Source organism: Patella vulgata, chromosome 1, assembly GCF_932274485.2.
Source record: "Patella vulgata chromosome 1, xgPatVulg1.2, whole genome shotgun sequence".
NCBI classification, from domain to species: domain Eukaryota; kingdom Metazoa; phylum Mollusca; class Gastropoda; family Patellidae; genus Patella; species Patella vulgata.
In genome coordinates, this window is record NC_065879.2 from 70777433 (window position 1) to 70798555 (window position 21123).

Here is a 21123-nt window from a genome sequence, read left to right on the forward strand (position 1 = left end):
AAATAAAATTAAAAACCATATGTTAGTCCCGAAATGACCTAGTTTGTGTCGAGTGGACGTTAAACCCCATTTCTCTCTCTCTGGCTTGAAGCATTAAGGTTATTAACCCCATCCACCGTTTACCCATGATCTAGTTATGTTTTAGCCAACATCCATTCGTTATGTTAGTCTATAAATGACCTAGTTGTGTTTGCACCCAACATCCGTTTTTTTTTCACCTATATATTATTGTGATGAATAAGTGAAATGTGTCATCCACCTTACATACATAATTTCCGTTTTGCTTACATTTTAAAGGTAGGTTATCTCACGCATGTTTATCTGTAATTATAATATTTGTAATAACCACAAAAATAGCATTATAGATTCAAAACGGGTAAATTATATATACTACAAAGCGTAAACATATTTGCTAAGTGTAATATAATGACCAGCAAAAATAAAAGTATAAATTGCCAAATCATCACATAGTTAATTAATGCAAAACATCAACTACTGCTTCTGTAGTTGATATAATAATATTAGTGTTTGTATTATTCATAGGGACCTGATCAAATCAAGGTCCGACCTTGAATTACATTAGCGTAACTTTCCTTACAGTAGCGTGACTTGCTGGATGTAAATTATGACCCATGGTTATTCACCACTATTATGACATTGACATATGCGTCATTTGCCGACTAATATACAATAGATCAATTGAATAACCCTGATTTTTCTCTAATAACATCCTGTCTATTCAGTTAAGAAATATAAATATCTTTTTATATTTCAGATTCTGGAGTATTAAATGATTTTGTCGTGGGATAAATGCTCAACTGTGGGAAGTCATCGAAAGATGAGTCAAAATGCTGGGTAAATCAGCAATATTTAACACGGTTAATCCGTCAAAATCAGGTAGTAACTCGGAGAGTCGTTTCTGAGAAAGTAAGACTATCATCGCACGTACAGACCTAAGCGTGGGACATTTTGCAGTTTATATTTGAACTTTGATTGACATTAAAAATTGGCCGAACTCGTGATTTGATATTATGAACTACTTGTGAATATTTTTCATACATTATTATTAAGAGAAGTGGAGACATAGTTCTGGTAACTAGTGAGTTTCTCGGATGAAGCAAATACAATGGTACAACCAAAAACATTAGCTACCTGAACATTGACATAAATGGGAAGTGGTATCAGGTGTTTTGGAAACTTGTTTACTGGGACAACTGATGAAATACAAACGTGGAAAAACGCGTGGTGTTATCAGGTGTTCTGCAAATCGTTGAATAACTGATTTAATAAAACATAACACGGGGTGGTATTGGGTGTTCTAGCAAGTGTTGCATACCCTGCATCGTGTGCGACATCAATCGATAATTATAACTAATTGGAGCGATAGTTGGAACTTGGATTAAACATGTACTGCTTTATATGAACTACATTTCAAGATAATTATTGCTCAAACGCATGAAGATTTAAACACAAGTGTAATATAATGGGTGTTATTACGTTCAGAGTGGAATTAAAATTTTGTGTAACTTGACTGACAGATTGTTCAATTGTGTGCAGATAAGGGTAATATGCATTTGCTCTTAAAAGCCTGCACTCGTCGTCAAGGCTCCGGTTACCAAATGATCTTTCGAATTACGTCGTCAGGTTCTGATTGATGCAAACCATTTGCAATGAAATGCAATAATAATTCATTTAACGCTCCACTTTGTATAGCGCTGGATCAGTGGCGAACACTTTAATAGCCATCTTCCTTGCTAGAGTAACAACTAAGCAAATATATTATTAACAGTAAACACGCTCTGTTTATTTTATTCAAAAGTATTGAAATACTGTTACAACATTTTTATCGGAAAATACTTCATACGGCGAAATAACTATTATTTAAAATATGTGCACTAAATCTACAGAAGTTGTGTTACCACAATCCGCCTGGATTAATGTCCGTACTGTTGGTAATACGGACCTGTGAGAAATGGGATAAGACCGACAGTATTGCTATTGAATCTTATGTGATTAAAAGGTGGGTCACAAATGCGATGTAAGCATTGACACATAAGTGACAATACAACAATATCTACAAAACTTTGTTGGCAAGGTGATAAAGGTGGATATATCTTGCTAGTGTACATTATTGAATGAACTTTAGTAAATACATTTATTATCATTAATGGTCTAAAAATGGAGAACCCTTACAGGACACTAGCCATTAATTCATACAGCACAACGTTAAAATACACGACTACACAGAGCGAGGAAATAAGACAAAATATCAGCAATCAACTTCAAATTATAAATGATGAGCGTGCGCACCTTTTGCTTCCGGCGATGATTCTGATTGGCTGCATGATGTTGTTTGCCATTGTAGGAAATTCATTGGTGATTTACATCTTTTCGCGAAAATTTAAAGCCACAACACAAACAACACTATTTTTAGCGTTAGCTTGTTTTGATTTGATGACGTCATCCATTGCCATGCCGTTTGAGATTTTCGATTTAAGATATTTCTTTACGTTTGAATCTTCCATTTTGTGCAAGTTCATGCGATCATGGGTCGCGTTTCCCATCATGGCTTCCAATCAAGTATTGCTTCTAATAGCCATCGATCGATATCTCAAAGTATGTCGTCCATTGAAAAAACAAATTATACCACATTTGGCACGCAAGTTAATATTTCTGTCTGTTGCCCTATCCATTGTGTTCACAGTCCCGGCATTTTTGATCTATGGCACGCGATCGGCCTGGACGCATGTCCCGGGTCTGCTGGGATCTGATTGTTCCACAAGTGACGCCATGAAGGACTCCCTTTTCCCAATTATTTATGAAGTTTTGTTGTTAGTCGTTTTTGTGTCCTTCGTCATCATCTTAGGTATATTGTATGGTTTAATATGGAGAGTTTCGCAGCGGAAAGCTTTTAGAAGTCAAGTTTTTCGTGAAAGAGGCCGTCTTTTGAGCCACACGTCAAGTAGTGATCATGGACATCAGCCACCAAAAACTTTTAAGTTTCAAGTCAGTACCTGCGAGGACACCCATCCAGGCGATTTAACTACTGCACTTAGCTTTAGCACCGGCAACCTTCGGAATGGTCGCAGGACTTCAAAATCAACCATTATCGCCTTTACGGTGACTTCAGTGTTTTTCCTAAGTTTTCTTCCACATCTTGGCTTAGCGCTAATGAAAAATATCAAGAAGGATTTCGATTATCATTTAGAAGATGCCGAGTTGGTCGCGTTCAACATTTTTCTTCGATCGTTCTTTGTAAACCCTGTGGCCCATCCTGTGGTTTACGCTACCATGAACGTAAAATTCCGCCACGAATGCGTTTGTTTAATCAAAAGACTCACTAAATGTTGTTTGTGTAAAAGACAATCATCGTAACCAGACCCAAGACATTTATCCGTTAAAGGGATAGTTGCTTCAAAAAAGCAAAATCACAAAACATGTACAAGTTTGACCATGGCCTTCACCTTGTACCACTAAAGTTAAGCACAGGATGTCAAGACATCTATATTTCGCTAGAAACGGGAATTGAAAAAAAAGTGACTTCCATTTATACTAATATTAGTATCTTCTTTAAAAGAAGTAAAACTATAATGTGACACATAACGACAAAAGCTCAAAGAATTGCTTCCTATCTATTCTAATCTTAATCATATTTTAGCGGTGGGCAAACCTAAAGCAGAATGTCCCATTAAATCGTGAAGGGATTTGTGTACATTTGTGAATCATTGATCAGGAAGTGACTTAGCATAATTTGAGGTATATAGAATTGATATAGTAAAACCTGTGTGTTTATTATTGTGTATATTTGTGAATCATGCAGGAAGTTTTATATGGGTATAGAAGTATAGACAGTGTATTTAATGTGTTTACGATATGTTAAATATCATCTTTAACTATATCAATGTTGTATTTAATTCCATCATATGTACCATAGTCATGTACTATATGATCATCATAATCGGCACAATAATCATCATCATCGTTATAGAAGGGCCTAACTTTTAAATATATCAATGTTGTATTTAATTCAATTATATGTGCCATAGTCATGTACCATTTGATCATCACAATCGGCACCATCCTCATCATCATTGGCTTAACTTTTAAATGTATCAATGTTGTATTTAATTTGATTGAATATGCCATTTTAATGGACTATGTGTTCTATTGTTTTGCTTAAAGTAGGCCTTAGCGCCGCTGTTCGGTCAAACTTTCCCTCATATCACACTGCATGGCGTATGCCCGTCTTCTTTAGCCCAGGAGGCTTAGAACAGCAGAGCAGGAAGTTAACCCTCATTTCATTTCCTGTGCCATATTGTTTCTAACGTTTTCGACAGATTAAAGGACCACTCTTCTAAAATTCACCATTATAAATGGCATTTTACAGATTAAGAATTTATTATTATGGATTTTTGTGGTCTAGACTCAAATTTATTTTATTGTGTTGATGTTTTAAAAAATATATACAAGCATAAAGAAAGTCAGTGGGGTGTCTGGTAGGGAGGTGTGCACGATATTCCCGATTCGTATCAATTTACATTAGTTGATGTATTATGTATTTAGCAACAGCCAATTGGTTTCATAAGCTAAAGGTATTTTTCTTCCTTGTCCATTTAGTAATATTTGATAATACGTCAACTGTCTTTCTATTACAATACCAGTATTTCTTTATTCATAGAGTTTAACATAATTTGTCATGCTACGACGACGAAACGAGTTATCTATGGAAGCCGATAACTACCAATCGTAATTTCTACTTTCCGCCCCTTCAGAACGTGGAAGTCGAAAAGTAGAAGATACGACAAAATGTGAGACGACAGCCTGCTATACAAGCCAAAATCGACTCGAAAATAGGATATTTTTATGTAAAAAGTATTATCCATTTGGCCATGATTGCACGTATTCAAGTGTGACCTAGCGAAACTAGAAAAGTCGACAGCGCGACATCAAGCCAAAATGATAGGTCGTTAATATCGCGGTGTGTTAATTTCCGAATTTCTACTTTTCGAGTTGCATTTTGGCTTGGTATACGTGTCTTACTGACATGAATAAATACAAAAATGTGACAAAAGTCACGCTGCACAAGTCAAAATGCAAGTTGAAAAGTAGAAGTCAGACAAAACGAGGGGCGCTATTATTGCGGTGTGTTTATTTCTTATTTTCGAGTCGATTTTTTTTGTCTTGTAAAGCGTGCTGTCGCCTCAAATTTGGCCTGACTGTTCAACTGTCGCGTTCTGAAGGGACGAAAAGTAGAAATTACCAATGGTAGTTACAGGCTTCCATACTTAATATTACTTATCAGCCCTTTACCATTAAAATCCGAATTGAGTGATTATAAAACTTGTTGCAAAGAAAAATAAAATAAAATCAAAGTGTTTCATGGATTATATAACTTTCCAAATATTTCCGTGAGCGGCATTCTAACTAGACAGTAACATACTTGGGAATATTATTAATGTCTGGGGAATCACGTGGCTAAGTGGGTAAGACGCTGGTTTCCCCTTGTCAGTGATGCAGGACGGAGGGCCTGACAAGGACAGCTGTCTAGTCCCGTGTACACATTGGCGTGCACGTAAAAGATCGCTTGGCATTTGGAATTCGATATAAGGGTAGGCCGTAGCGCCGCTGCCCGGGCCAAATTTCCCTCATAGCACACTGTAAGGCGTATGCCCGTCTTCATTAGCCCAGTTTAGGAGCAGAACAGTAGGACGTTAAACCACATTTCATTTCATTTCATTTATTAAATGTCTACGATATCACCATGTATGGAGGCGGACTTTAAACTGTGTTATTAAGACTAATACTAGTCGACTGTGTGGAAACAGACGCTAAATGAACTTCCCATGTATCTTTGATGTAAAGGAGCTGCAGGATGGAGGGTCTGACAAGGACACTGTCTAGTCGTTCGGATGGTACGAAAAACCGAGGTCCCGTGTACACAATGGCGTGCACGTAAAAGATCCCTTGACAGTTGGAATTCGATATAAGAGTAGGCCGTAGTGCCGCTGTCCGGGCAAAATTTCCCTCATAGCACACTGTATGGCGTATGCCCGTATTCATTAGCCCAATTTGGAGCAGAAGAGTAGGACGTTAAACACCATTTTATTTCATTAAGGGAGCTAAACTGCGATAACACCATGTGTGGAAGCAGACGCTTAATGAATTTTGCATGTATATGTGATAACCGGTATGATCATGGTCAACATAAAGTTTCGAATTGGATTGAACCTGGTAACCGGTATGATCATGGTCAACATAAAGTTTCGAATTGGATTGAACCTGGTAGGTTGATTGTCATTGTCACTGCTAGTACTTTCGTCGTTATCAAACGTTTGATAACAATGAAAGTACTAACCAAAAATTTAATTTTTAGTGTTTTTACTCTAATATTTGAATTTTACTTATATGTTTAACTGAGAATTAGATCATTTTATTATATATTATTTTTGTTTGCTCATTCAAATTCTGTGTTGTATTATTTATAAAACAAAACAAACAAAATAAACTAATAAACTTGTTATTAAATTTAACGCATACTTGTTGTTATTTTTTAAACATTATATTGAATTGAAACAATATATATCTTTTTACTGTGAAAGCATATGAAAACCATGTCTTATTTTTAAATCTAACCAAATAATCAGTGCCAGCAGATAACAGGAAAACATGATTCTACAGCGGAAGAGGTTGTTGTCTTCTTGCAGTTTCTTTCACAAATAGCTGACAATTGATTTAAAGTGGTAAAAGACAAGTGCTATTAGCAGGCAGCGCGAAGAAATGTTGTACATGCAGTGATATCATACTATCTGATCAAAATAAGGTTAGAGGGCTGAGCAGACGACCCATAATGCCCGTGGGAACATAACTTTATGAGATTCTAATATTCGTGGATAAGGCCGTCGTGCTTATTGTTTAAGTCGGGAGTTATGCATGTTCCTGAAGCAACGACTGCGAGTTTTACAACATCTGGAAGTTACTTGTTTACTTCACAATTCCCGAACTTTAGCTATGTTATCTACAGAAACGTGAGCAGTAGCGTCCAATCAGAGGTTGTGACATAGCGACCTCCACGGAAACCTTGACATTGAATGATTATCACAGGTAGACATTTTAGCTTGAGAGCGCGAGACTTGGTATTCGCGACGATCAAGGAATCTGATAGGCTAACAAGCTGGGCTTGTGCTCAACCAAAATTTTGCCGAAATATGCAAGGTATTACGTGAAGGCCTTGATAAGATGTACGTAGTTAAAGCGAGACCAAGCCTTCTATTGAAGATGGGGGTTATGAAGTAGTGCACCTAAACAGAAGCGTGTCTAGGAATTTGATAAAAGCAGAAGCTGTGAGACACTATGTCTGCTCATTTAGGTGCATACTTGTGTCGGATTAGGGAGGAGTTTGCTCGACGTTATTGAGGCGAATGTAGCAGAAAACACACTGCGCGAGCTCGCCTCCCACATCCTTTTGGCACGCGCCTGTCTCAAATCAACACACAAGTAAAATGTATAATATAACATACACCAATTTGATATTTCCAGTAAAAGCATACTGCATCACTTGCAACACCCACCACAGTCACAGCCGTATATTAGACTTTTGTCCAGTTGTGATACTGTAACAGGTTTAAATAAAATACACACAATTAACGATCGTAGGTAACCATAAAACATCAAAGACAATAATTATAAATAATAGAAATTATAAGGATTACGATATCATACAGTCTAAACTATTAATGAGTTGGCTGTCCACCCTCAGCTACCAAGTTACAAAATTAGGCTTTAGGTATTAAAAGAAATCTATTGAAATTTAAATAAGTTATTAAAACAACACATTGGAAATTATATGAATGAATGAATTAATAAAGGAACAAATGAATAAATGCACGATATGTTCCGGTAAAAATATTATTTTTATATATTATTTGTAAAATTAGTAAAAATATTGTTATAAATATGAGGCTGAAATTCACGACAATGACAGATAAATTATATTCTTTTCAAATTAAAACGATCTTCCATTCATAGTTTCTATTTATCACATACATCAAAATATTAGAAGCGTCTTATTTAGCACAATCGCCGTCTAATCATAAAACTTCAATAATAAATTCAGCTCGGCCGAATAGTCGGTCTTTTGGACATATCCTTCATTGCTCGACTGAACTGTAGGTTGAGAAGCCCATAGATAATTTGATTAACAGCAGAGTTCACAAAGTAGGACCGTGCGAACAGGTTATAAGCTATAAGGTATGATCCGCGAAGACGCCGTTCGAATTCTTTGTCGAAGATTATGTAGAAGGTCATCGCCAGGTAGGGTAGATAACTCACAACGAACACGATGGTCATCAAAAAAGCAATTACAGTTGTGCGAGTTTCTACCAGCTCCAAACATGTGATTAGTTTTTACGGGAACGGCTGTTATGCTCTTTTGGAAATCAACAGTTCCGGGACCGTTCATTTCCATATCGGTATGTTCATCCTTACTTATAACTGATTTACGGGAATCCGTCCGGTTTTAAATGGAAATTGATTTACCTTCTCCAAGATTCACCCACATTGCATCCGGCTTTATCCCTGAATCATCAGTTTGTACGGATATCCTCGGGAAATTCTGATTTTGCTTCCCCGATTCTAAGAAGTTGAGGTCGTGTAGACTCTTTGTGGATTTGAAGACTTCCCAGTTATTGTTTTAGATTTTCGAGCTTTGTCCATGATCTGTTCTTGTCCCTTCACCTTCCTATAAATCTTAGCATATAGTACAATGCACCCGATGGTTAATGGAACGAAACACACAAAAAGAACTGATTTATAGATTAAGGGATAACTGGTCCCTTTCATAGCATCATTTATGGAGCATTCTTTCCCAATTAGTCCTGGTATTCGCGTATCCTTGGAACGAATAACTTTAGTTGCGGCTAAAAAAAAAGTACTGTCGTTTTGGCTGCCTGACGAGTTATTTGCCTTCCAAAGGGTCTACACACTTTGATATAGCGATCTACAGCATTGGCGACCAGCGACTCGAAATTATAATCGAAGCGCATATCAGCTATTTCTGTAGGCATTCCTACGAAACATATAAGTAGATCTGAAGCAGCTAAGCACATAATCATGCTATTCTGAGTTCCTGGTTTAATTTTTTGTTAGCGAAGGTAAATCACACCAGACCATTGCCAAGCAAGCCAACCACCATTAAAATCCCAACATACAAAATGGCGGGCAAAAGCTTCATGTCCTTCTCGTCAGTAAGTTGACGCAACAGTTCCCCATTGGATAAATTCATTTCAGATCTCAAAAGTCGAATTCTAGAGAATATTCAAACGGATTTTAAGTCCACATTGAACTGTATTTCACGTTCAATGTAGGTATATCTTTATGTGTTTTAAGCATCTTTTACACGATTAATCTTGTAAAGTCTCTAAATCTCTAGCCAAAACTTCGGCATCCTCTAAATACTGGTATAGTGTAGTGTTTTGTAAACATTGTGTTATCCTGTGATGACCTTTTCCAGGACACCGGAATCCATATTTTAGTTTTTAAAACTCTGAATTCGCCTGGATTAGTTTTCCGTAAGAAATGTTGTATATCAGAAAATTATTTACAACTCTTTTTACAATGAGGACGGAGACCCAATCCCGTTTATGCCACTGACGAGCGTTAGTATTGCAATGCACAAGCAAGGGAGGTAGGCTCTTTCCATTCTTAGTTTGGATCGTTTGAGTTCAAACATAGCACCGCCTATTACTACAATAGCTGCATTTAATGCCATAGTGCAATTAGTAAAATATTTTATTTATCATATTCATAAATATAAGAAACGAATGATTAATTAATATGGGAAGGTTCTAACCGTGCGTGGTCGCAACACCGAAGAACCTGTCTGCAAATGTTTTACGTTTTGCTGATGGAGGGAATAATGTCTGGCTGAAGATCAGGTTGAATATCGGTTGGGATTGGGATCTGGCAAATTATTCAAGTATGAGGGCAACAGATGAGCACGTATATTCCGACTGTCCTTCAATCAACTTTGCTGTGAGTGTTTGTTTTCCTTGGAGAGGTAACTTGGTGTTTTTGAACAGATGGGCATATGCTATAGTCACGATGAAAAAACCCCAAACCAAACCCAAAGCATTAACCAGTTTCAAACACAAATCCCTGTCAAGGTAGCGATATATTTTCTTGAAGTTAAATAATGACATTGCTGATTCAATTGTGATATGTTTTCAGGCAAAGATTTGCATCCATTGAGACACCTGGGCCCTGTTTCACGAAATTTTAACTTAAGATAAAATCCAAATTTTAGTAGATACTTCAGTTTTGATTGGCTAAGCACTAAAACCAATCTAATATTATCCAATCAAATTACTAAAATTTGGATCTTATCTTAGTTAAAATTTCGTAAACAGGCCCTTGGAACTTATAAGCTTGCAATAATTTCTGTGATATAAAGGAAACAAAAATTTGATTTGTTTTCGGGACTCGCTTTGTTGTAACGGAAATGTATCTGAATATGGAATTTATTGACTCCAAAAACAGTGTAATTAAAACTTTAATGTATCTGGGTTACTAGGCCATGGTTTGATTGATGTTTTCGTAATTTTAACATCGTTTGAAAAATATCTACACGATTTGATCGACTAAAACCGTTAAGGTATCAGGCGTATTTCGGTGTACCTTACCGTTATCATCCATTGTCATCAAACTTGAGGAAAATACGAAAAAGCGAAGAAGGAAAGTAAGATACAATGCACACAAAAAATGCATTTCACTAAATTTAAAGGGATATTCCCAGATGGATTTTGGGCTATAAAACTGCTTAATTGTGTGTGAAAAGGCCTTAATAACCTCTAACTTAGATCCGAGCAACTGCCTCAAGCCATGTGATACGTTTTCAAAAAACTTCCAATCGTCGGTATCGCTCCGTGTGTGAAGACTTGTGTCCTGTCTGCATTATACAGAAGTGCCTGGATAACAGCGCGTCCGCAGTGACATTTCCGTGTTACTTTCAGTTTGTTTATTCTAGTCTGGTGACAATGAGTCTTAGCCGTTCATGGCTCTGTGTTGATTATGTGCTAAATATGGATATTATAGACATAACCACAACTAAACACCATTTGTATATGCCGTGGAATTATAGGATGGGTTGTTGTTTTTATATTTTCGTGTGATCAAATAGATACTAGGCCTACTAAATGGCTGGACTTTTCACCTGCAAATGATACATTGTATACTAAAATACAGAATGGATTCTTTGTAATTTGGAAGATAGAATGGTTTATAGTGATAGCAGGTAGTCCCGTATTTATAAAAGGAATGGCTGGTAATTTTTGTCAATTGAAAAACTGTCATTCAAAATGGTTGAGAAGCGTGTAAACTGTAAAGTGTATATAGTAGGGCAGTGAAGAACAGGCAAGTGTGATCAATGGACATGCAGGACTTGTGATACGATATGTCTTCATTCTTTATGAAATTTTTTGACCAAACTAAAAACTACCAAATAATAAAGACTATTTTTCGTTGAAAGTAATTATGTATTGCAATGTGTATATTTGTTTTAAACTCAATGAAATTTATAAACCAAATGACAATATCCTTAGAATGATTTTTGTTGATATTTTCACAAGTTTTGAATGTTTTGTTTTCTTCAGAATTGTCTAGAAAAAGCTATGTAGAGGCAGTAAGAGTGGGAAAATCTATCGATATTTTATGCTTAGTAGCTGACACATCCAGTGATCCACGCACCACTATTCCTACACCACTATCAAGTTCTGATATTAAAAGTTTGCCGGATTTGCCAACACCAGAAAAGGCTACGACTGACCCATCTTACAGATCCTTCCTCTCCATCAAAGCGTAGGAAAACTGTGCACAGACGTGTTGTCTCAAGGCATCCAAGAGATGTCACAGAGACCACAGAAAAAAGGGTGGCAAGGTTGAGATCACAGAGAATTGATGGATTGAAGGTATAAATAACAGTAATTTCTTTACTACAACCCTTATGCTGTATTATGCTTACTGTAGATGAGGGGGTTGTGTAGCTCCTGTTACAAACCCAGAATGGTTTTGTTTAAAGTGCCAATGACGACAAACAGATAACTGACAAGTCATATCATTAACATTTTGTATGGCATGCAAATTTGTATAAAAACAATCTTTTCAATTCTTTGGCTGTCATGTGAGCTAATTTATTATATAATTACAAAAAAAAATATTTCATTACATCAAGATTACATTTAATATTTACAGATGTTAATATCACAGCTGGATGATAAAAAAAAGAATAGATTTGCTGGTTGTCATAATAGAAAGACAACCAGGCTTAAAATTTGTGACAGTTTGACTATTGCAGCTAGAGACACACCAGTCCCGTCTCCACCACCACAGACAAAAAATTATGCTATAGCTATAAACTTTTGCCTGAAAATTGCTTATCTCTCAGACCGGTAAGTAGATGTCAAGTATAAAATCTAAAACTTCATGCAGTGTTAACTTTTTATAGTTGGAATACCGGTGATTTCACTATTTCTTTATGGTAACTTGTGATTTGATTACAACCAAATAATTTTCACATCAACAACTGATTTACTCAGAGACTCTTAATATTTACATTCAGGACAAACTCTGTTTACAATATACAAAAAAAATATTTGACAATAAACAACTAATAGTTATATAAAACTATAATACATTTTTACATATTTTAACATTTTAATTTCAGGAAATAGATCAGTATTGAGGGGGTTTAGATCGCATTACAAACAAGAGATGACATTTTGTTAGGGTGCCAGATGAACAGAAAAGGTTTCGCCTTGCTGTCTACCGTCAGTTTTGGAGGCAGAGTCGACTTGGAAGAGATAATCAGACAAGTAATATCAAACTGTATAGTCTGCAAAGTAAAGAGGTGGTATCCTGACAAATGGACATAACCATGAATGAAAGAGCACTGTTCAAAAGATCTACCCAAATTATCAAACAAAACATTTTTTTCTATTAGTTAAAGATACATTATGGTGGATTAGATAAAGATCTGGCAGTTCTCACTATTATTAAGGCTGGGAATCGATATGAAATTTCAATATCGATTATCGGCAAGAATTTGTCAGCGATTATCGATAATAATCGATTATCATTTTTCCGGAAAAATCCGAACTTTACCGACCTGTTATTTGTGTTGATCGAGTTACAGTAGTGTTATTATCCTAGTCTAATACTGTGCCGATGTACGTAAAAAAATCAATTAATGTAAAATAATTAGTTGCTAAATGTAGGACTAACTTGAGTATTATTCTAAGTTATGTTCTTGATTCATTTGAACCTTTTTTTATCTCCGATAAATACAAAGACAATACATGGTTTCTCTTTGCAAGTGACTGGCGATCACACAGTGTTACTACTAATAGAATAAAATAAAATAGAAGGCGTCTATTGATTGGACAATAAAAAAATAATTACGGGCTTTCAAAGTAGAAATTTTATGATTGGTTAATTCAGATGAAAACCAAAGTAGAATTCTTCCACGAAATTACGAGAGATATAGATATTTTCCCTGGAAGTCAAAAACGTGTTTTGTATGGGCTGTATCTGACATGATTTAGTAATAAAAGCGGAGTTGATCATTAATAATACAATTAGTTTTATCGTGAAAGCAGACGATTTCTCTACAAATCAACAAAGAAGGGAGATAATTCTAATTTTACTATATATCACGTGCGATTGTCATTGTTCACAAAGTGCGTGACCTATTTTAGTTTCAACTAGTAATAACAACAAAAACAACGAAAATATTAAAATAATGTATTTAATCATAAAGTTTAGTTTTTTTACAATAATATATATTTAAAATGTGCCAGTTTGTAAGCAGAGGGGGGAAATAGTTGTGTTGACGTTGTGTATTCATTCATTCGTCTGCTAATGCCAGACTACGGCAAGTTCAGTCATGCGAAAGTGACCGTAACTTGTCGTCAGAAGGTAAATATACCGATAATCGATATTTGAATTTCAATATCGATTATCGTATCGCTAAATAACTTCTACCGATTATCGATTATATCGATATTTTTGCACAGCCTTAACTATTATAGTTAAAACAAGATGATGTAAATGGAATATGCTGAGAATTTCAGTCAAATTGCTTCACTATAAGCCGAGAAAACCTTATTGTAAAAATGACGGTAGCCTAAATTGTCATTGTTACCGCCGAGAAAACCTTTGTTTAAAAATGACTGTAGCTTCGATTGTCATTGTTATTGCAGCTGTCATGATAATAAACAAAGTCTTGATTATCCATTGTTGCGTTTAATCAACAGACGGTGAACAGCAGATCAGATTCAAATCCAATGAAAATCGGACACCTCAGATGACATCAAAAGTTGATTATAATAAATGTCTAATTAATACATGTAGTTTATATAACATTTCAGACCTAAAGAAAGACCTGCAATAGGCACATTTACTTCTTGCATAATGCATGTTTAATAAACATTGATGCTATTACAACATATTCCTGCTTTATATTGTGTATATTTAATTTTGGTCAGTATATATTATATTCTGTAATATTCTTAAAATTTTGTGGTCTGTTTCTTCACAATACATGTATCTTCTAGAGTTGGTGGACTTGTGGAGGGGGATCTTTGTATTCTCGTTGGATCAGCTGGGTCTGGGTATGACTGCCCCAGATTAAAGGTACCGCTGACAAGTTGCCGATCTTTTTGAGTATTTGTTTTATATCTGAAAAATAAATAAATTAAAAAGATTAAAGGAAATGGGCATATGTCATGCAGTGTTATATGTGAGAAATTGTCAGAACAGTATCATGCTGCTAATGGTATACACATACCCCCCCCCCCCCCCGGTCCTTTATTGCTGACCTTAGAAAACCAGGATTGATAATGCAGAAAAACTTTCTAGGACCCCAAGGTTCTTGAGCCAGCTCCAAAATCACAGTTTGATTGTGCAGAGATGAGACACAATAATTTGATGTTTTCTCATATTTTATAAACACATTTGTTCCATGGTTAAAATGGACCAATTAGTTTCTTACATGACTGTGGGACGGGTCATTTATTAGGTATTGTTGAATGTTATTACATAAGTAAGGGGAAAACTAACCTAATGTTTCTGTCAGCTCCTTTTAGTGGTTCACGATTTGCATGCAAATTAAAATCAACTGTTACCAACAAACATTTTGCATGGTAACCCTTTGGACTGCAAAATAATGTCAAATAAATTATTATTGTTGATGTGAAACATCTTTCTTTCAATTTAAAAGAGTACTTTTTAGAGAAGGAACGTGAAACAAGAGGGTCTAATGTCCACTCAACACAAACTAGGTCTAACTAGGACTTACATGGTTCAATTTTATTTCAATAATTCGCTTGCGCATAGGTTTTTATTGCAATCACACAAATGGACTCAATGACAGACAGTCTAATTCAACGCAAGAGTAGGCCATAGTGCTGCTGCCTAGGAAAAATCCCCCCCCCCCCATAGCACACTGTAGCATATGTCAGACTTCATCAGTAGGATGTTAAACCCCCATTTCATTTCTGATCCTCAACCATTCGGTCACCCAGCCGAACTTGAAAATCATGATAAATCATCATAACTACTAGGCCTAGTTTGAACTACAATTGCAGGTCTGTATTGGTTGTAATTACCTGGAACTTACTGGCATGGAATGACTCAATATATTTCCTGTGTGCCTGTAAAATAAATAAGTCTTTGTATTTGATGTTTATTTTTTCCTATGTTTACATCATGTACTGGTAGGCCTATAGTTCAGTACATAAGCATAGAAATAAATGGGAAGGTAACTTACACAGAATAATAAATTGAAAATATTCTTGGCCCTTTTATTTTTTCTTTCGAACAGAGCCAACAAAAACTAACTGAATGAAACTATAGTATAGATGTAATATTACTAAAAAAAAGAAAGAAAATAAATAAATTGTTAAAAAGGAAAGCTGTGAGTAGGCCTACATACGTCTCTAATAAAAATTGATGATTCCAAAAAGATAATACTACTAATTTACAGGTGATTCCTACAATAAAATATATAATATCATACCGGTTTAAAAGTTTTTATTGCTTCATTACATATTGGCAACGTCTTCGTGAAGTTGGCTTTGTTGAAATCATTCCAATTTCCATCTCGCTACTTTTCCACATAAATACACACATTCGTCTTTTTCTGTGCTGTGTAGCATCGCATGAACTATTGCTTTCTTCTTTTCTGTGCAGTATCTATAACTGTTCGTTCTCTTTGACGCTTTCGAGTGTTATCCATGATGAATTGAATAAGACTTAAGACACCAAACTCTCGCTTTCAGTTTGACCCGATTGAATCACAATTTAGTGCTCTCTATTGATTAAGTTTAGAATAGGTACCGAATATAGTCGCGCTTATCAAGTGGCCAACGAAAAGTTTGACCCGAACTATTTAAAAATGCTAGTGCTTGGATAAGCGGTTTTGACGTTCACGTCCAAACGAATCAATATTTTGAACTGAACTTTTCAGACAAGGTAAATACACAATTCCTCTATATTTTGGCGTTTAAAATTCATACGTACACGAACTTGTAATTCTCAGATTCTCTGAAATTCGGGAAAATCCCTTTAAAGCTCACGGGTGCGATGCAGAAGAATGTTCGCAATCTATGTATTAATACTTTGTTGAGTATTCATAAGGACGGACCACATTTACAAATATACAGGGAACTCTTTCGCGTAAGATTATGGGGTTAAATGATCGTAAATATCAACTGCACATGTCGCTGTGCTCATTTTAGAGTATACTACACGTGGATCTGTGTACCTTTATAACGCGATCGTAAGGCCTAATAAATTTACATACGAAACATGCAAAATTAGACTGTTTTCTTCCGGAGGGGTAGTAAGTGTTTACAACGCCAGGAACTTTTCTGGCAGATGCCATTTTCATCATTAGAAATCAAGTGACCAATGACCTCTCGCTCAACCAGTGTTATCCGCGAGGTGTAGGCAGAGTCAAATGCTGAATAGCGAGACTTGTGTGGAGAATGTCTTCGACATTGCAAACACGACTTACTGGTCATTTTAAACCAAATTCGATGTTATCTTACCGTGAAAAGATGGGCGTCTGGTATCCAATATTTTTAATAAATGAGTAATGTCTGTCATCCTTTCTACAATCGATCGAATAATATTTGTACGATTTGGTCGACTAATTCTATTAACGTATCAAACGTATTTCGTGTTACCTTCACATTATGAAGATGAGCTTTCGAAACCACGCCACTTGACTCAATGACAGGCCTCAAGTCTAACGCGGACTCGTTAAACCATTCGGCCACCCCCAAAGTGTTACTCGTCTTATATTTGCTCTTGTTCTTGGTGGCAACGTTATTCGAAAAATATGGAAGGGTGTCGCTGCCAATATTTAATGCTCTACTAAAATGTCTTTTCGATTGATTATATTATCTAACCAGCGGCTGCCAGGCAGGATACGCTCACATTTTTCAAGAGATGGATAGAGAACAAGCTAAACAAAAAGCGATTTTTTTATAACATCAAGGGCCATAATTCAGGTGCGATCAGATATGTGCGAATATCGACAGGAACCAAGATCTTCGGGCAGCCAATATTAAATGCTCTACTAAAATGTCTTTTCGATTGATTATATTATCTAACCAGCGGCTGTCAGGCAGGATACGCCCACATTTTTTCAAGAGATGGATAGTGAACAAGTTAAACAAAAAGCGATTTTTTGTAACATCAAGGGTCATAATTCAGGTACGATCAGATATGTGCGAATATAGACAGGAATCAAGATCTTTGGGTTTTAACCATGCATTTCAAGTTTCATTAAAATCAGATCAAAATTGTGACCTCTAGAGGGTTCACAACCTTGATATACCACATATTTACACCATTTGCGTTATACGAGGGGCGGCCATTTTGTCCGTCAGTTTTGGTCCGATTTTCACGAAATTCGAACTCAACCATCATTACGGTGTAACGGTGTTATGTTCACACGGTTTATTAAATCGGATAATAATTGTGACCTCTAGACATCAGATATGTGCGAATATCGACAGGAACCAAGATCTTTGGGTTATAATCATGCATTTTAAGTTTCATTAAAATCGGATCAAAATTGTGACCTCTTAGAGGGTCCACAACCTTGATATACCAGATGTTTACACTATTTGCGTAGAGCGAGGGCCATTTTGTCTGGCAGTTTTCGTCCCATTTTCACGAAATTCGAACTCAACCAACATTTCGGTGTAACGGTGATATATTCGAACGTTTTTGTAAAGCAGAAGTTTCATCAAAGTCGGATCAAAATTGTGAGCTCTGGAGGGTCCACAACCTTGATATACCAGATGTTTACACTATTTGCGTAGACGGGCGGCCATTTTGTCTGGCAGTTTGATCCGATTTCCATGACAGTCGAACTCAGATAATATACTCTTCAAAAAAAAGTAGGGGATATTCAGAAACAATACAAAACTGCGGAACTACACTGCTGTTTTTATTAGAGGTAACCAGTGTATGTTAATAACAGGCCAGTTGCCTACACGTGAACATAAACAGTTCATATGGGCGGCTTATCTGACGGCCCCATTTCACTCGCAAAGAGATACACTGTCAAAATTGGAAATGGACGTTTTTGATTTTTGTATTAATAATGAGTAATTGCTCCACTAATCCTCAGACATTCAGCAATTCGTCGTGGCATGCTCCTAATCAACCGTCCAATCACGAATTGGGGCAATCTGACCCACTCCTCTTGCAGTGCCACGGCTAATTCTTGCAGGGTTGACGTTTAGGTCGACGAACACGTCTCCCGATCAAATTAAACGTAACACACTTTAGTAAAGATACGCTAAACAGTAAATCTTATGCAAGAACCGATAGGAAAGCAATCATGGACAGGATAAACCAGCAAGCGGAAGTTTTCATCCAACCTTCCTTGAAGTGTCAAATTTGACCATTTTGTCCGTCAGTGTTGGTCCGATTTTCACGAAATTCGAACTCAACCATAATTACGTTGTAACGGTGATATGTTCAAACGGTTTATTAAATCAGATAATAATTGTGACCTCTAGAGGAACCACAAGCTAAAAACGCAATTTATACAGTCAATGGCCATAATTCAGGAAGTTACGATCCGATATGCGCAAATATCAAAAGGAACCAATATCTTTGGGTTATAAACATGTATTTCAAGTTTCATCAAAATCGGATCAAAATTGTGAGCTCTAGAGGGTCCATAACCTTGATATACCATATTTTTACATATGTTTGCGTTCGAGGGCCGGCCATTTTCTTCGGCAGTTTTGGTCCGATTTTCACGAAATTCGAACTCAACTGTCATTAAGGTGTAACGGTGATATATTCAAACGGTTTTTAAAATCGCGAAATAATTGTGACCTCCATAGGGTCCACAAGCTAAAAAAAAACGTGATTTTTCGTACAATCAGTCAAGGGCCATAATTCAAGAAGTTACGGAACGATATGCGCGAATATCGAAAGGAACTAATATCTTTGGGTTATAAACTAACATTTCAAATTTCAACAAAATCAGATACAAATTGTGACCTCCATAGGGTCCACAATTTAAAGACGCGATTTTTCGTACAATCAGGGGCCATAATCTATGAAGTTACGTTCCGATACATGCCAATATCGATAGGAACCGAGATCTTAGGGAGATAAACCTATATTTCAAATTTCGTTGAAATCGGATAAAAATGGTGACCTGTAGAGTGTCCACAAAAATTGTGGACGTACGTCCGGACGGACAGGGACGACGACAATATACGCCCACATTTTCATGTGAGCATATAAAAAGTACAATGCACAAAGTCCTAATACCGGTAATGATATAGTCAAAATACCTCGAAGTCTTAGAGGCCCCTAGTGTTCTCTCTTCGTTACTGGCGCGTCCTAATGACAACTAATATGAAAATAAGGCTTTTCCCCGATCTCGGTTCTAAGGCTATTTTGGAATCCTTACCGACACAAATTTATAACAATCCAACACTATTTGTGCGCTACAAGAACATAAACAACATTCATTTGAATTCGGTTGGCCATTATCAAACCGACGCCTTCCCAGACCGGTTCATAGCTGCGCTCAGCTAATATTCCAAATTTAGGAATGGAATTTTACCGTGAACGAAAATTCTTGCTGTACTTCAATTAGTTTTAATTGAATTTATGTAATGATTTTTTATGTATGTTGAATACATAAATTTTAATGGTATCACCATTGACAGTTTTGTCCATTACTTTAAGTACAGCAAGAATTTTCGTTCACGGTAACTTTCTATTCCTAAATTTGGATTATTTGCTGCGCGCAGACGTGACTTTCATAATGACGGATCATTTCAAATGAATTTTGATTGTGTTTTTGGATCGCTAAATTCTACATGAAAATAGTGCTGGATTATTATAAATTTGTGTCAGATGTGGCAAGAGAGAGAGAAATGGGGTTTAACGTCTACTCGACACAAACTAGGCCATTTCGGGACTAACATATGGTTTAATTTTATTTTAATAATTCCCTTGCGCAGTGGGAGGAAACCGGAGGACCCGGAGAAAACCCACGAGGATGGACAGGCGACCCTACTCCTTGTCACGTACAACCGGGGATTCGAAACCACGCCAGTTGACTCAATGACAGGCCTTAAGATACAGCGTGCACGTGCTAACCATTCCCCCATCTAATAGCACTAGCTTTGATATTATGCAAATAGTAGAATATCACGCGACTTGTTAACATAAACGGAAACGTTGGCGAGATCAACCAGGCACTATAAGAACTTCGCTGGACGACCTTGGCCGCAACGAAATCTCGCGATTGGTATGGCTAATCCGAACCTTCGACAAATAAGATAAATTGAAAGTATAGTCTATTTTTAGCATTTAGGTTACTGTTTGATAGCGAAACATTTCTTTCAACTATAAACAATAAGGATTTTTCTTTTTCTTATAAAGCATGTAATCATAAATATGCTAGAAAATCAAATGTAAAATGTCATAAGTGAAATGTAAAATGTTGTGTACGTCAAAATAAAAAGGGTAGGTAGGCTCTTTCAATTCTTGTTTGGATCGTTTGAGTTCAAACATAGGCAATTA

General features: G+C 36.3%; 1 protein-coding gene and 2 long non-coding RNA genes across 3 annotated transcripts; 2 read left to right on the top strand and 1 right to left on the bottom strand.

Moving 5' to 3' along the window:
- The first annotated feature begins 778 nt into the window (after positions 1-778).
- LOC126829496 (cholecystokinin receptor type A) lies at positions 779-6530 on the top strand. Its single transcript, XM_050559411.1, has one exon. It carries the CDS (start codon positions 2179-2181, stop codon positions 3373-3375), a length of 1197 nt encoding a protein of 398 aa, XP_050415368.1. The 5' UTR covers positions 779-2178; the 3' UTR covers positions 3376-6530.
- Positions 6531-11648: 5118 nt separating this feature from the next.
- On the top strand, positions 11649-12783 carry LOC126829541 (uncharacterized). Its single transcript, XR_007683430.1, has 3 exons — positions 11649-11960; positions 12244-12440; positions 12716-12783. It is a non-coding gene; the product is annotated as an uncharacterized LOC126829541 (long non-coding RNA).
- Positions 12784-13779: 996 nt separating this feature from the next.
- On the bottom strand, positions 13780-16322 carry LOC126829546 (uncharacterized). Its single transcript, XR_007683431.1, has 3 exons — positions 16067-16322; positions 15657-15701; positions 13780-14727 (listed from the first exon to the last, which is right to left on the bottom strand). It is a non-coding gene; the product is annotated as an uncharacterized LOC126829546 (long non-coding RNA).
- Between the last annotated feature and the right edge of the window lie 4801 nt (positions 16323-21123).